Source organism: Alternaria arborescens (genome assembly GCF_004154835.1).
Source record: "Alternaria arborescens strain FERA 675 chromosome Unknown contig_29, whole genome shotgun sequence".
Taxonomy (NCBI): domain Eukaryota; kingdom Fungi; phylum Ascomycota; class Dothideomycetes; order Pleosporales; family Pleosporaceae; genus Alternaria; species Alternaria arborescens.
In genome coordinates, this window is record NW_021167884.1 from 180673 (window position 1) to 196163 (window position 15491).

The window sequence follows — 15491 nt, forward strand, 5'->3', positions numbered from 1 at the left end:
AATGCTTCAGGCCCGTGGAGAGGAAGATACGAGTTTTCCAATCGCGGAACGCAACTGTCCTTGCCAAAGTCCTCGTCTCCCCTCAGCCGAGCTTATTCTTCTTACCAAGGAGTGTATAATGGATCCCTCCAGAACCATGAGGGTAGTTACTATCTGGCTTAGTCCCAGCCACGGCCAGCACCCCATAGCCTGTCGCCCTATGTACAATGTGTAGAGACTTTACCCGACCATCGAGACTTTGGAAGTTCTACGAGAATGCCGATGGCGCCTTCGTTGAATATGCCACAGAACAATCTCGGCACTTTTCACGACCCAAGTGAAGCCAGTGTGATTGCACTTGCGAAGGATGTCGGCACAGCAGAACCTTTGCATGTGACTCAGATATAGTGGGAAGAGAAAAAAGCGGAGATCAAACGAATCTATCTCGACAAGGACAGGTCCTCGAATGAGACCATGAAGCACATGGAAAGCTTGGGATTCGTGGCCTCGTAAGTGAAACGGTCAAAGAGCAATGATCATAACCTCCTAGCTAACATGGACGAAGGTCGAAGCTGTATAAAGAGAAACTGAAGGAATGGAATTTTCTGAAGGATCTCTCAGGCGAGATAGCATATCGGTTGCTGAACCATGCCCAAGAGCGAAAATTGGCAGGCAAAGGCACACACTATAAGTTTGATCAGCGATAATTTCCAATCGAACAAGTTCAGAAATCGGCAGCTAGATACATACAACGTCACAAGCTGCCTTCATCTGCCTCTGCTGCAGCATCGTAAAGTAAAAGTTCACCTGCCTTGTCACTCTAGCCGAAGTTTCTGACTGCTTAGCAGCTCCAGCCGAGATAACATATGCAACACCCTCAGCATGCGCTGCATCACCCTTCTACGCACCGTCCGCTGCTTCAGCTACACCGTCGCATTTGGACAAGGAAAACGACACGGAGGAAGAATTCTGGTATCCTAGGTTCACGTATGATGGAAAATCGAAAAGTTACTACGACGAGCTGGTATTGAAGGCTGAACAATTTTCAAGGTTAGAACAGCACACTGAAGCCCTCCGAAATTACCTGGACGCACTGGCTGGTTATCAGGTTTTATTATCGCCAACGCATGACCTGGTCATCTCATTGGTGTACAAAGTCGCTCAGCTGCACATGAAATTACACGACTCGAAGGCAGCAGATCGGATTCTGGAATCAGCGACTGAAGCTCATGTACGTGAGCACGGCCTTTGGGATGAAAGGACAGTACAGCAGATTAGCCACCTTATCAAGATGCTGCAAGGCTGGGCTCGCCAAAACGAAGCATTGCCCCTCGTTCTGCATCTGCTCCAAGGCCAGAAACATGAGTCTTACTCCACTTCGTCTTCGTCGAATGTCTCTGTCAGCTTCGACGCAGCAGGAATCCAGCGTCACTTAGCCATAGCAGACATGCTCGCCCCAGTCATGGACGAGAGTACCAAAGCAGGATTAGTCGCAATAGCACAACGTTGCGAAGCTCAACCTTTAGACTTTCCACAGCAAACACTGGATGTCTGGGTTGCACTAATTCGCACCTACAGGGACGCAGGAGACAACAACCATGTACAAGACGCCTTAAATCGTGCGACCGTCTCTGTCGGCACACTCACTGATCTGCAAGATGAAGCTTGGACGAATCCCTTGCTTTTGCCTCTACTGACACTCATGAAGATATTTGTCGGGTACGGCAAGCACGAATTCGTCGATGGTGTGCTCCTTGCAATGGAAGAGCGGGCCGAGTATACACTCTACAACAGTCCTGACAACATGATTGATCTTTTTCTCCATATGGGCATGCTTTACCAACGAGAAGACATGTGGGAAGAAGCAGATCATTATTTCCAGCATGCGCAAGCAGCCAGTGCAAAAGCTTTTGGGTGTACGAATACTCGGACAAGGACTATTGAGGAAGCTCGGCGACTGCAGCATTACGATCCAAAACTGTTATCAGGACGACGGGTATGAGTTCGAGCTTAATTCATAAGGCATCAGCTGGTCCCTCTAAAGGTGATTACAATTGTCGCTGGATTGAATAGACCGTTCTCATCTCACCGCATTAGCGTATGGTACGTACTCAACTTTCTATTGACCTCATGCTTATTACTTGAGACTTCCCGCAGTCCATTATGCGGTTTGCTATAGATGCTGACAACAGGGCAGATAGTCGCAGCGAAGAGAAAGGTTCATTCCAAGCTGCCGCTCGTTCTGTATTGCACACCTAGTTTGGATTGCATTGTGCACCATTAAGCTTCGCTCTGGGATCTCCTCTGCAACAGTTGGCGAACGAATTCGACGTCACATCCAGCGGGCTTCCCGCATCGACCACACAGTCCTTGTGCTTATTGAAGAATTGGCCCGTGAGTGTACCCTTATTGGGAATGCTAACACCGTTTGAACAGCAACTGTATGTTATTCCGGCGATATCCACATCGGAGCCTCCTGTGCATTTGCACCAGTATGACGCCGCCTAGATACAGGAAGAATTGACGTTAGACCATGCTTGCGAAGGGCGATTTTGAAGAACTTACCTGAGTTGTGGTCGCAATGGCGAGGCAGGATATGGCGAAGTGCAGTTTCATCGTGAGTAGTATGAAGTTGGTATATTTGTTCGAAGAAAGAGACAAGGGCAAAGTCAAGATGAAAAGCCGCTCTTATTGTGATGATGATCGTGGTGGATAAGATCGATGTTGTAAGAGCAGCGGTATTTATACTTGTATGTTTGCAAGGAAGAAAGACGGCGGAACTGCTATGGCATAACCCAGGACTCCGACTCCGACTCTAACTGATTCCGTGCCATGGGTATTTATTCCAGACGCCGAATGCGGTATTGAGAGACTTCCGTGAGAGGTGAACTAGAGATCTACAAAGCATAGGTAGATATCTTCATTGTGTACGTGCTCTCGGTGCGACGGGAAAGCCGGATGTTGACCCTAACGACCCACACCGCAACAATTGATGCACAGAGTTCATCCATCGTCCTGACATTCCTACTCTTGCTGCTTTATCTTATTTCCAGTTCTTCTATCTATACGAGTGATGTTCTTGTCATATCACAAGACGTGTGTTAATGCATGGTCTTGAGACGTTTGGCGGCCTTCTGCCGTGTTGTTGCATTGCGCGGTCAAGGGAGCGACGGCGCGCACGGGTACAGTAAGCTGCCCAGGTGTTAAGCACATGCTGACGGTCTAACGAGCTGACTGTCAGTGCTTATCGGACCATAATGGATATTGTGTAGCTTGAAAGAGCTTCGCACGGGACTAGTGCTCATGACGTGTCCCAAGTACGCGACTAATCAGCTCGTCGTCGTCGTCATCAGCGCCTGCAGCCTCAACCACAGTCAAGGCATTTCGATCGACATCGAGATATGCTTTTCTCCTGATGCAACAACCTTCGATGTTCTCATTCAGGTCCACAAATTGCAATTCTTCCAGCACCTGGATAGCCTTGTAGTCGATGATGCTACTAACGTAAAAACAGTTATATGAGCGCAACTCGGTGCGGTGTATCGTTACAGGTCTTCCCCATTTGGAATTGGTAAGCGATGGTAACGTTGAATATGGATAATCAGTCATGGTCGGAGTGAAAACTTTCCCCCGCGTGGCTAATCTTGGCTGTACCGATCCGGTCTGTCCACGTTCGAATCTTTCTCGAAGACAACCAAAACATCCAATTCGGCGGTACGGAAAGCACTGTGTTTCGAACTCCTCCTTCCGGCTACTGGAATTCAAACAAATAGGGCTCTGCATCGACTGTAAGACCTTCCGCTTGTATCATACCTTCCCTATAACAGTCTCCCAGCAGTTCATAACATCTTCCAACAGGTCTTACCACGAACGGGACAGCACACCCCACGAGAAGACATATACGATCAGTCGGCGTTGTGTCTACAGGAACCCAGGCCAAATACCTTTGCTTTGTAATGCAAAATTTTCGGCCGGCTGATAGTTCGGAGAATCTGCTTTCGTATATCCCAGTTCGGTCGCCTTGTTCGTGATGACTTCGCAGGCGGTTAGGGGAAATGTTTGCTTGTCCCGCTAAGCTTCCGAATTTGCTCAATAGTGCCTCGAACCCCTCTATATATTCGTTGGCTGGTGTGTCCCTTTCTTCAAGATGCACGCCAAATGCCATTGCACGGCAAAATTCTTCGTAGAATACGTTGTTATCTGTACGTGAGTGAATCGACATAGCTACCACATAACACATCCACATCCAATTATGCATGTATACGGCCGACTTCTGGACTTCGGAGCCATTTCTGATACTCCCGTGCCAGACCGGATCCATATACGGGCTTGAATTGATGATTACGTCAGGCTCGTCCCAGAAAATCCCTGGTATAGACAACGTCTGGAAAGTTAGCTCTTTCGCGCAAGAAACTCAAGAGAAAGCTCACCTTGTCTTCAACGATAGCGTGATGAGAAGAGTTTGCGAAAATTGTAGTGCCATAATAATAGCGCGTCAAGGGAACAAAATTGAATCCACTAGGCTTCCAGTCCGGCACCCAGCTTGGTAGATTCGATGATTGTGAGGAGCGAAATTTGCAAGCTAAAAACCTGCTTACTCTGCGCATGTCATTCTCATAAATTTGGTGCTTTGATGTGTACACAGTCTTTCCAGTAGATATGATCTTTGGAACTGGTATGTTGAGGGCCTTTGTTGCAATCTCTGTATAGACGGTCGCTTCATCCTTACGATAATCGATCATGTCCATATTTACTGCCGTTTGTGTCGACAAGAGTGCGAAAATTCGGTCTCGAGGATCTGTGGCTTCCAGTCGCTGGCTCCTGCACCATAGACTAAATACACGAACATCATAGCCGGACTGATATATTCCCAAAGCTTGAATTCTCAAGATGGCTCTTTTGATATCATGAGCGTCCATCTTGTGCCTTGCAACAGCCTCTCCGATTGCAACACACACTCCCGTAGCGTATCCGAAATGCACTAGCAGTTCAGTTGGAATCTCCAATGCACCGGACATAAATGCGGATCTCTTCGCATTCAAGAACTCTTGTACGATCCAAACACGTCCGAACCACGGGCGACAACACAGGGAGGCCCATCCAGCCCAACCGTGATCAAGGGAAGAAAGGCCCATCTCCTTCAGAGTCGTCACTCGATGTCGTTCCAAATCTGGTCGATTCGGAATCCTCTTGGAGAAGCTTCTCATCAGATCAATAGCAGCTTCATCGTAGCGTTCTTGTTCTCCGAGCCAGAATATGACCTTTGTGGCGCTCTTGTAGATGTCTCTCATCATAGGCACTTGAAAGCTCTTCTCTTCTTTGTCCTTTTGTTTGATGCATATAGCGTCTACCCACAGTAAGCAATCAAAACGCTGTTTCTGTAGTTGCGCTAAGACACCCCAGAGATTGCGCGTAATCAACATTTTATGCCCATTGCATATGATCTCGCGTTGCGATGCTCCATTGCCCCAGACATATGAGAGCGCAGTGAATTGTGTTTTTGAGTCGAGGTCGAAAGTTTCGAGAGTGGTCTGTATGCCTTCTTCGCCGGTTCCTGATTCGATGCGCAATAAGCGGATGGCTCGTTGGTGCGGAAGCGGAGAGTATAATGGTGCGTCTGACATTTTGACGCTGCTCTGATTCTATCAGTACGCGTGTTATCGAAGGAAAAGCTGGCGCCGCAGCCCCAGAGGATGGTCGCTTCTACAATGTGGCTAGGCGAGACAACCGGTGAACCGACCGGATTATGCATAGGCGAAGTGGCGTCTCGCCGCACAATAAATGCTGGCGCACAATAAGCCAATCAGCATCTCAATAAAATCCTTCACCATGTTAATGCGCGACGTTTGCTCCTGAAAGATGATGGCGCAGCGCGCTACCTCAAAATTGAGGTGCAATAATCCAAAGGTGAGGGAGCTAAAGATGTCAATTTGTCGGAAATCACTCAGCAGAGCAAGATTCGCCAGTCGTGATGCAGAGGCAAATCCCGATGTCCTGAGGTCGCATATAATAGAGAACTCCATACCCTTCTGGCGTGGTCATCGTACGGGTATGTTCTTTTCCACAATTTTTCCATCTACAGCCGTATATGCTTGAGTTTGGTATCAACGGGACTGGCAGCCACCACCCTTCCAATTCCACGTCTCAGGCAATTCAGCCGGTGTGGAATGACGCTTGGTGTCGAGTTATCATCAATTGCCACGCACAACCAGTTTGAATCTGTTGATCAAACGAAAGCCATCGAGCAACAAGACGCGACTTCGTAGCGTCGTGAGGAGCCTTCAACTTGTTTCTGGCGGTTCCTGCAACAAGACAGGCGAAAGCTATATCGCTTACACCAAACCCACTGTCCGAATTGAAATGCCTTAGCAGCACATGGGAATTGCAAGGTATTTTGTACCGACCTTGTGTGGATTCCAGAGCATCGGTGAATTTGGGTGTTAAGGTGTTCGGTCCTCGTTCAGCCACAACTTTGAAATGCGCCGGCCTAGACGGTAGCGTCAGGTTCACATACACAACGATGCGCAAAACCCTCGATCCATAGTTCTTCCGCTCAGGGTATTTCAATGGAATAACCCCTCCAAAAAAAAAGTAACGGCGTTAACATCGACCGGCATGTACGTCTTGCCGAGTGTGGACTTTCCCTGGAGCAAACCGGACATAAGCGGACTTAGCGGTGTAAACACAACCTTCCAATGTAACACCGTCCGACCCACGAACCTCTACACTGAATGCGGTGACCGGCGGTCAACTTGTTCAGCCGTTCTGTGGATTCTCTCGGTGTCGCATTCGGATTTGGAGATGTACGCAGGTGTCGTGAAGCAAAATACTGTTTGTATGTACTGGAACCACTACTACATAAGAGAGGGATCACTGTCCTTTTCAGACTTGATCATACTATTATTCCACTCATACCATTACCACTTCAATCTACAATCATCAACTCTTCACAGCCAACAATGCCTCAGAACAAAGCTGCCTGGATCACCTCACCTGGTGCTCATCCCTTTGTAGTCAAAGAAGCACCGTACCCAAGCGCTGGACCTGGAGAAGTGGTCATTAAGAATGCGGCTGTTGCTATTGTATGTCACTGCCCAGTCTCAGGGGATATAGTGCTCAAATTTAATGCGCACAGAACCCCGTGGAATGGAAAATCCAATACCACAGCGAGGAGCACAAATACGTATACAACTACCCGTTCATCCTCGGTTCAGACTGCGCTGGTACAGTTGAAGATGTCGGTGAAGGGGTAACGAGATTCGCAAAGGGAGACAGGGTTATTGCGTACGTCTACTTTCTTATTCCCTTTTGCTCCTACGCTTCTCAGAGACGATACATTACTTCGGAACCACATCCTTGCCTCTACCTACCAAGAAAACCGGCTAACAAGATGCATATCACAGATTCTGTCCCTCACTTCCTACCAACAATACCGCACAGTCCGCCTTCCAACACTACACCCTCGTACCGGCCACCCACACCATCTCCATTCCCGCTTCTCTCCCCTTCAAAAACGGCGTCGTACTACCTCTTGCCCTCGCAACCGCTGCATCTGGTCTTTACCCACCCAACCTACTCAATCTGCCTCTACCGACTACCCCGCCACGCAAGACAGAGTTGAAGAAGACGGTGCTAATCTGGGGTGGTTCCTCCTCCGTCGGCCTCGCTGCAATCCAACTCGCTGTCGCATCCGGTCTCCGCGTCATCGCGACATGCTCTCCGGCTAATTTCGAATTGGTGAAGAGCGTGGGTGCGAAAGAGGTGTTTGACTATAGGTCTGCGTCTGTGGTGGACGATATCGTGGCTTCACTCCAGCAACCCGACACCGAATTCGCCGGTGTTTACGACGCTATCTCCGAATCTTCTAGCTTCAGTATGGTCAAGTCTATTGTGGAAATCCTCCAAAGCAAGGCGCCCATAGCAGTTGTTATGCCGTGTGCAGCGGATATGGCATCAGAGTGGTACAACCCACAGTTCCTCATGGGGTTCCAAATCTTGGCTCCACCGCATCAGCATATTGGGGAATACATTTTTGGCGAGTTTCTCCCTGAAGCACTTGAGAAGGGGGTAATACAGGCTAAACCTGATGCTGAGGTTGTGGGGAAAGGGCTGGAGAGCATGCAGCATGGTGTAGATGTGTTGAAGAAGGGAGTCAGTGCGAAGAAGATTGTTGTGGAATTGTGAGGGGAATGTTGGATTGGAGTTTAGCTTGAGTAGGGGACAAGGGACGTGTTTGGGTGGTGCTCGCAGTAACCATAGAACAAGACAATAAAATCACCTTGCATGAGAGTGCCTGTTCTTCAGCGAATTACCATACAACATATAACCAGATTGTCTTACCTGTTCTACCACCTGCCATAGTTCCTGAAAAGATTGGACTTTCGCGGCTGTTTACTGAAACAATACGTGTCGAGTTGAGGTTTATGGTACCGATATTCAAAACCACGGTATCAAGAAGCAAGGGCATTGCAGCACCACATTAGGAACTAAACATGACCTGTTCACTCTTAGATTGAGTATAAATTGAACCAGATGCGGAACCAAACATTACGAAGCACCGTGATGCGAAAAGACAAGTGATTGGACTGCGTTCATTGATAGCTTTTCTATAAACGACTGCCGAATCCTCATTGCGCATCTTCTACGACTCGGAATTATAACAGCAAGGCTCAGGCCGCCCGTGGTACCATGTAAATTGTTGCACCCAATGCACTGACAACCATGGCAAGACCGATGATGACGACAGGGTCCTCGATAGTCTGGTTCGGAAAGCGACAAGTACACCGCCGATTGGCTGTTGTTCCAAAAGCTGCTCGACCTCTGGACCCAGGAACAGTAGAGAAGAAATTGCTCAGGGTACAAAGGCGCGACGCTTCGATATCCGCAGATATGAACCGCAGGTGAGCCGTGCAAACCGTGGTAGAGAACCAAGCGCAGAATCAAGACCGACGAAACAAGTCGTGAAAACCGTGGAACGGACCTGCACAGATGTTTTTTCGGGATCAGCCTGCGCATCTCGCACTTGACTGGTAAGGTGGGGAAAAAACTGCTGTGCAATAGATAAAAGCCCGCACACCCTCATCTAACGTCCACTCTGATGTAGTATCTTCTTGGTTAGTCATCAACGAAGGAGGGGGTATACGTACGTAGACCCTCCTCTTTCTCAGAATCCGGATCTCATCATGGTGGACTCGAATCATTGGGAGGCCAACCCTACCTTTGCAGTTCATCCTTGTTTCCCTTCATCCAGAACCCTGGCAACCCCATTGTGTATCGGCTCTTCGGTCGACGCACTGTGACGGATGCTTGAGGACGCTGGAGTTGGGGGATAGGCGACCGAACGCAAGGGAAGGCGACCTGCTGGTGTCGAATCATCGAGGAAGGTTTATCGGCTAGTGATGACACTTGCTCGGGCAGCTAGACTTTCGAAAGAGGGTATATAGCTGACGAAGCTCTGAAGCCGTATGAACAGTGGAGATGGAGAAAGTATCAAAAGAGTTGTTGGACAGGCATCGAATGATTGTAAGGTACTCAAGAAGCATGTAGAAGTAAGGGGTCGGGGAAAGCGAAGCTGAAAGTGGTGTTAGAGAGTGATGGAGGAGAACACGAGCTGTTTAAGTAGGCTTCTCAATTCACTTGCTCTTGCTCTTGTTACTATGGTCTTGCTACTCTCTCGGTGTAAACAGCATCTCCTCCTGGGCATCAGGAAAGCGCAGGTAAAAAAAGACGGAAGTCTAAATGGATCATTGGGTAAGAACGCTCTGGAAGTTCCTTCTGTACTGTCAACATTCGATTCTGCACCAGGCGCTAAACACCAGACACGAAAGAGTGCGACGGTTTGAATTTTTCCGAGAGTGCCATCACTACGTAGCTATCTGAACAAGGTGGTAAGAGCTCTTAGCTCATCACGACACCTACCCTCCAGGACGATCGCACTCAGAAGGAGCAGGAGACTACCAATGTTAAAGCAAGCCCAACTCTCTACATTGTTCATCATCTCACCCACCAACCTACAATCAAGGACGCACTGGTATCGTGTGTCCTGCGGCTGGCTCAAGACTGGCTCCAGTAATCTCGGTCACAAAAAGTGAGTCAGGCACATGTGATGAGAATGGCACAGAACGAAGAGTAATAGAGTATGATGGCATTTACTGGACATGATATAAACCTACAATCCGCTCCTGTAAAACTCCAGCTAATGCTACAAGACGTTGCTAAAGACCGTAACGAATAAAACAAATGCAGTCATTTCGACCAATCTATTACAACGTATATTGTTGCCCTTTCGCAGCGCAGTGAGAATAAATGGTATCGTGGTGATCAAAAAAAAAAGGCGCCGGGTTGTGTGTGTATCTTCATCATCCAGTTGTCCTCCCTTTTTAAAAAACGCCATGGGGAAAAAAACGCAAAAGAATAATTGATGAGGAGTTGTTATTGAGGAAGAGATTGATGTGCGGCGTGCGCATCTTGGCCTGATTCAAGCGGCTCGCCAGTCCTCATGCTTGTAGGGACGGAGGCTTCCTGCTCGGAATTTGAAGCCACCTGTCGTGATTGTTGTGTCTGTGTTTGTGGTACTGAAGCAGGCGACAATACGCTTCCATCGGTGGAAGAGCGTTGTACTTCATGCTCCTGGACATATGCAATAGGGCCCCATACACGCCAGTGGAGCAGTATAATATGTGTGATGCGGTTTGCGAGGTCAGTCAGCTTGGCCGTCTCGGGATGGAGATGAGCGAAAGTAAACGCATCATTGGTGGAGGGGCGTGAAAGCGTTGTTGGAAGAGGCGGCATGGAAGGCGATATGGATACAAGGCTGTTGAAGAGTTCGATGGGCGATGAGGAACTGTGACGATCGACGGTGGCGAGGATCTGGGGCAGGAGCGACGCTTCAAGACGGGAAGCATGCCACGCTGATTTCCGGACGAACATGGAACGGAGGGGTTGGTTTGCTTCGGCCATGCGATCGAAACTGCATCCAGGTGTTTGTCCGGCGAGATGGGAAGCCTGACGCAGAATCTCAAGTGAGAGAGCTTCCGAGTTCATCATCCACTGCTGCGGACCATGTCCCGCTGCCTCGCCCATGATAGCAGACAGCGCGGTCCTCAGCTGCTGTCCAATAGCCATGGTCATCGGCCCTTGGTATCCCAACTGTCTCGCGAGCATGACGTGCATCTCCACGCACACCTCAAACATAACGAGGTCATCGACCTCCGATTTGAGCGCCACTAGTCGGTCGTGGTCCAGGAAAAAGGTTTCGGGGAAGTCGCTCCGGCCGTCCCGGCCAAAGGTAATTGCTACAACTGCGCGCGTAAACACCTCTAGCTCGAAACATGGTCCGGCTCGGGGTCGCGGCGAACACTGCAGTCCGAATTCGTCGACGGCATCTGTGAACCAGTTTTGTGTGGTGTTAATGTTGACTCTTGCTCTGCCGTGCACAAGTCTGTCGAGATGGTAGTGCTTCTCAAAGTTGACCGTGTCCTCTATCAGGAGGGTCTTCAGATTGCGGATTTGGTGGTTCGCGACGTCCTACGCTTGGTTAATTTCATATCCTGATGACTACCTGCGGGGCAACTTACGAGCTTCATGGCCTCCAATATGCCGAACAGCTTTCGCAATCCTTCAACGATCTGTTCGAGATTACGATCCGCCTCGCCTTGTCTTGTGCAGGTCACCATCTCATCGACCAAGACGTCGCGCATCGGCGCGCAATGCTCCTTGAGTAGTTGCGCCATCCAATCGGCCAGCCGTCCCAAATCGCAAACTCCGCGTTCGATAGCCTGCATCAACATGGGAACATCTAAATGTTCGTCCACTCTGGAATGATCGCGATCTGGTACCAGACTCTTGAGAACGTCCCGGACGTTTTGAAAGAGGATCGGTATCCGGCGTTGCGCATACGGTAAGAAGGCTTCGACTTGGATCGCTGACAGTGGTGGTGTTCCGTGAAACAAGCGGTTGTATAGTACCAGTTCAGCGATCAACGCACCCCAGTACTTGTCTGCCACCCTTTCCTTCTCTTGCCCTTTGACACCGTCGACGTTCGGTCGGAAGCTGAGGTCTCGGTCGAAGTTGACGTCGTGCCGCAACTTGATGTTGGTGATGATGCTCTGAATGTCCAGCTCGCTCAACGACTGCTTGGTAACTGGGGGTAGATCCCACGCTTCAAGGAAGTTGTCTGCCAACTCTTCGCCTGACAGTTCCACTCCAGTCTGCCCAGGCATCATTGCTCGTAAATGTCCTGCTAGCTCCTCTGGAATGGTGGAATGATAAAGTGATAACGACTTTGCTGGACCTCCATCTCTAGACGCAACCTTGACCGATGTGTGTCGTGATGGAAGGTGCTCTTCTCCCATGGGTTCATCTGAGCAAGTAGTCGAACTATGCCATGACTGTGAAGTGTTCCTTCCAAAAGAGGAAGTTGAGTTGACAACAGACTTGGTCGACTGGGTACGCATCTCCTTCCGCCGACGGATGCTCCCGCAGTTTTGCTGCATAGTCGGTCGGGTTCTCATTCGATGACGTGGGTAGGGTGTACGGCAAGGGTTGAACCGTCTCGGGCTGTGTATGCGTAATGGCGACGATGAAGACTGGGGAAGCGAAGGCTCAAGAAAAGCGCATGGGGTTGCTACAAGCGCAGACTACCACTCGTTAGCTTACCAAACTATCCAAGACAGAGCGGTTTGTAAGACACAAGCCGTGAACGTGTTCATAGGTTGTTTGATGAAGGCACGGGTGGCCACTGGAACGAACAAAATAGCTCCCGAGTCAGACAAGCACGAAGACGCGGCGACTGGCGGGATCGTGCTTGGGACAGTCGTACCTTTTTCGCATGTGCCCCAACTTGATACTAGATCAATAGGATCATATGCAAGTTCAGGCTTATTCAAGAGGACAAAGTGGTCATTCGCGATGATGACGAAAGCAGAACAATGACGATTGCGGAAGCGTAGAGAGACAGCTTCAATAGGAAAACCACTTTGCTGCGAAAAGCAAAGTGTCGTACGCGGAGAAAAAACAAGAGCAAAAAACAGAGAGACAGACTGGAAGGGGTACTACTGAATGGAGTAGTAATGCTGCGATGCAAGGCGTGCGAGTGCTGCAAGGTGACGCTGCGGAAATCAAACAGCGTTTGTGTCGTTATGGGTTGGTTGTGCAATAACGGAGGTTGAGGTCAGAGCGGGTGCCCTTGCATTCTTGTTTAAAAGGTAGGGCACAGACTACAGCACTACGTCTGTGATTATGCTCTGACCATATCTTAAATGTGCAATCCAATACTTTGGGAAGCGTGGAGGCGATCGCCACAGAACGACCGACGGCGTTAGGGCGTTCCGTCAAGTCCACCATCGGGGCGTCTGGTGAGCGTGAAGCTGCAACGCGTGTCATCCCAGCACCGTCCCCCCAGCGCAGTCCACACCGCTAGTCAGCAGCAGCAATGAGCAGTAGCGCAGTCTCGCCCGTCAGACACTGTAGGCGACGATGTTGTAAGGGAGCAGATTGCAGCAGATGTGCAGGCCCAGGACGCCGAGACCGCTTGCGCGTGGCCTTGATTGGCTGCAGCATCGGAGAGCGCATCACGACCGCCTCACTTTTGTGAAAGTAGGGCGAGCATTTAGCATCTCTTCTCATTCATATCCTTGGTAGCAACGCAGAAGAAGAAAAAAGGAACAATACCCAGTGCTCGTGTCGCGATGCCCTCGATGCGACGACCCAGTCTGACCGGATGGCTCCCAGCCTTGTCATCGGTGATCTACCGGAAGCCAGCTGCAGAAGCCATTAAAGCTGCAGTAGTAGACCAGACGGCGGCGAGCAAGACGGCGATGCGACGGGGAACAAGCGGACGCGTCGCACTCGCGGCACTCGTGTCCAGCCTCCAGGCTATTCTACGGTGGGTCAGACTTGTCGAGGTCAGGTTCGTGTTCTTGGGCTCTGCGATGCCATCATGAGTCGCACACGAGTGCTCCCATCCTCGCGTGCGGCTTGCTTGAAACGCAACCGCTTCACCCAGCAGCCGTGCCACTCCGACAAACTGCCGACGTCCTCAAGGACCGACTTGTTCACAGACTCCCTCGGTACGTGTGTTGCCGCAGCATGGTTGCTGATCGTGATGTGCAAAAGTAGAGCAGCCTCTCATGGTATGCCAGATAAGCGACGGGCGGGTGAGTGAGGGCTGCTAGTAATTAAGTTAGTAAGGAGAGCCCTGGTGTGGGGAGGTATTTGTCGTGTATCACAGTCCGGGTATGAGGCGATCTATACCGCGTGCAGAATGCGTGCGTGGGACCGAGAGCATCTAGAAGAACAGAAGCACGGAGGGCCCATTTTATTTATATAGCAGGGCTGGAGCCGCTGTGACTGTTCCTGAGGCAGCAACAAGCCTGAGAAAGCAACGCCCTTTGGTGGTTTTGCAAGGTCGCAATATCACACGACGCAATTTCCATTGGTTGGCGTGCTGCCGGACTAGCTCTTTGCTGCTGTCCGGCGCACTCTGAGTGGCCGCCTCTCAGAAATGTCAAAAAGGACAACGTTATGGTGAAACATAGTTAGGTAGTCCTCCGTCTGTCAGGTGGTCACGATGCAAGTCCGATAATGCCGACGTAAGCGCAGGGAAGAATTGCCTTCAGGCAGATCATGTTCATCAACAGGCACAAGTCCGACGTGCGGGATCCAGGTACGCCTCATTCGGCTTTGAATACTCGAGCCAATCAGGTCAACGCGCAATCTTTTCAAATTTGCAGCATTGCGAATATCACACACGCTGCCCACCTACCTATCCAAGGAACGCTGCAATACCGAAACGACCATTTGTAAAACAGCCCACGAATCACCAGCTATTCTGCACGCACCGCTTACAGAACGATTGCGCAATGCTTCAAATGCTATTATCTAACGAGTTTACTCGATATCGTGGTGTTGTCTTACGCAGCCTTGGACACGTACGCTTATCACAATATCACCCGTCCAGGTTCTTCCCTTGAAAACAGAACTCTCCATTGTGAACTCTTCTCGCTCATCCGTCGGAATACTCATCCACCAACCAGGAACCTTTTTGCATTCCATGACCTTTCCCATTTGTCATCTAGCTGTCAATCTTTCCATCCGTCATTCGATCACTACCCTTTATCCCTACCCCCCTCCCTTCCCTTGATATTCAACTTCGTCTGACGAACCTCCCCCTCCCATACCCTTCCCGATACCCCTCCATCCCTTTACCGGTCTCCCTCTCTCTCATTGCTTGTCTCCTCCCCTCCCTAGCTCTCTCCCTGCCACACTGCCTGCACCACCCACATTCGCCATCAACCCACAGCGTCTGACTCATCCTCCTCCCTACCGGACACGCCTTGATGGGCTCAAGCGACCTAGCGTAATGGCACAAGCGCAGGTAAGGGTAGCAGGGCGCAGGTGGGCAATGACAGGAGGATGAGGTGCTAAAGAGTACTATGCACATTGAAGGCGTAGGTGTTGGTTGGTTCGTGCTCGTGAGGTACGGTAGATAGTGGGTATGTATGTATGTATGT

General features: G+C 50.0%; 5 protein-coding genes across 5 annotated transcripts; 2 read left to right on the top strand and 3 right to left on the bottom strand.

Annotated features, from left to right (window-relative positions):
- Positions 1-627: 627 nt before the first annotated feature.
- AA0111_g9745 (hypothetical protein) lies at positions 628-1981 on the top strand (the record flags this gene model as incomplete). Its single annotated transcript, XM_028656338.1, has 2 exons — positions 628-769; positions 828-1981. 2 exons carry the CDS (start codon positions 628-630, stop codon positions 1979-1981), a joined length of 1296 nt encoding a protein of 431 aa, XP_028502710.1.
- A 253-nt stretch (positions 1982-2234) lies between these two features.
- AA0111_g9746 (hypothetical protein) lies at positions 2235-2595 on the bottom strand (the record flags this gene model as incomplete). Its single annotated transcript, XM_028656339.1, has 2 exons — positions 2235-2483; positions 2545-2595. 2 exons carry the CDS (start codon positions 2593-2595, stop codon positions 2235-2237), a joined length of 300 nt encoding a protein of 99 aa, XP_028502671.1.
- A 1730-nt stretch (positions 2596-4325) lies between these two features.
- Positions 4326-5603, bottom strand: AA0111_g9747 (hypothetical protein; the record flags this gene model as incomplete). Its single annotated transcript, XM_028656340.1, has 1 exon — positions 4326-5603. One exon carries the CDS (start codon positions 5601-5603, stop codon positions 4326-4328), a length of 1278 nt encoding a protein of 425 aa, XP_028502672.1.
- A 1335-nt stretch (positions 5604-6938) lies between these two features.
- On the top strand, positions 6939-8163 carry AA0111_g9748 (hypothetical protein; the record flags this gene model as incomplete). The annotated part of the gene is made up of 3 exons (XM_028656341.1): positions 6939-7061; positions 7115-7263; positions 7383-8163. The coding sequence occupies 3 exons, from the start codon at positions 6939-6941 to the stop codon at positions 8161-8163; spliced, it is 1053 nt and encodes a 350-aa protein (XP_028502713.1).
- A 2247-nt stretch (positions 8164-10410) lies between these two features.
- Positions 10411-12473, bottom strand: AA0111_g9749 (hypothetical protein; the record flags this gene model as incomplete). The annotated part of the gene is made up of 2 exons (XM_028656342.1): positions 10411-11505; positions 11556-12473. 2 exons carry the CDS (start codon positions 12471-12473, stop codon positions 10411-10413), a joined length of 2013 nt encoding a protein of 670 aa, XP_028502674.1.
- Positions 12474-15491: the final 3018 nt, after the last annotated feature.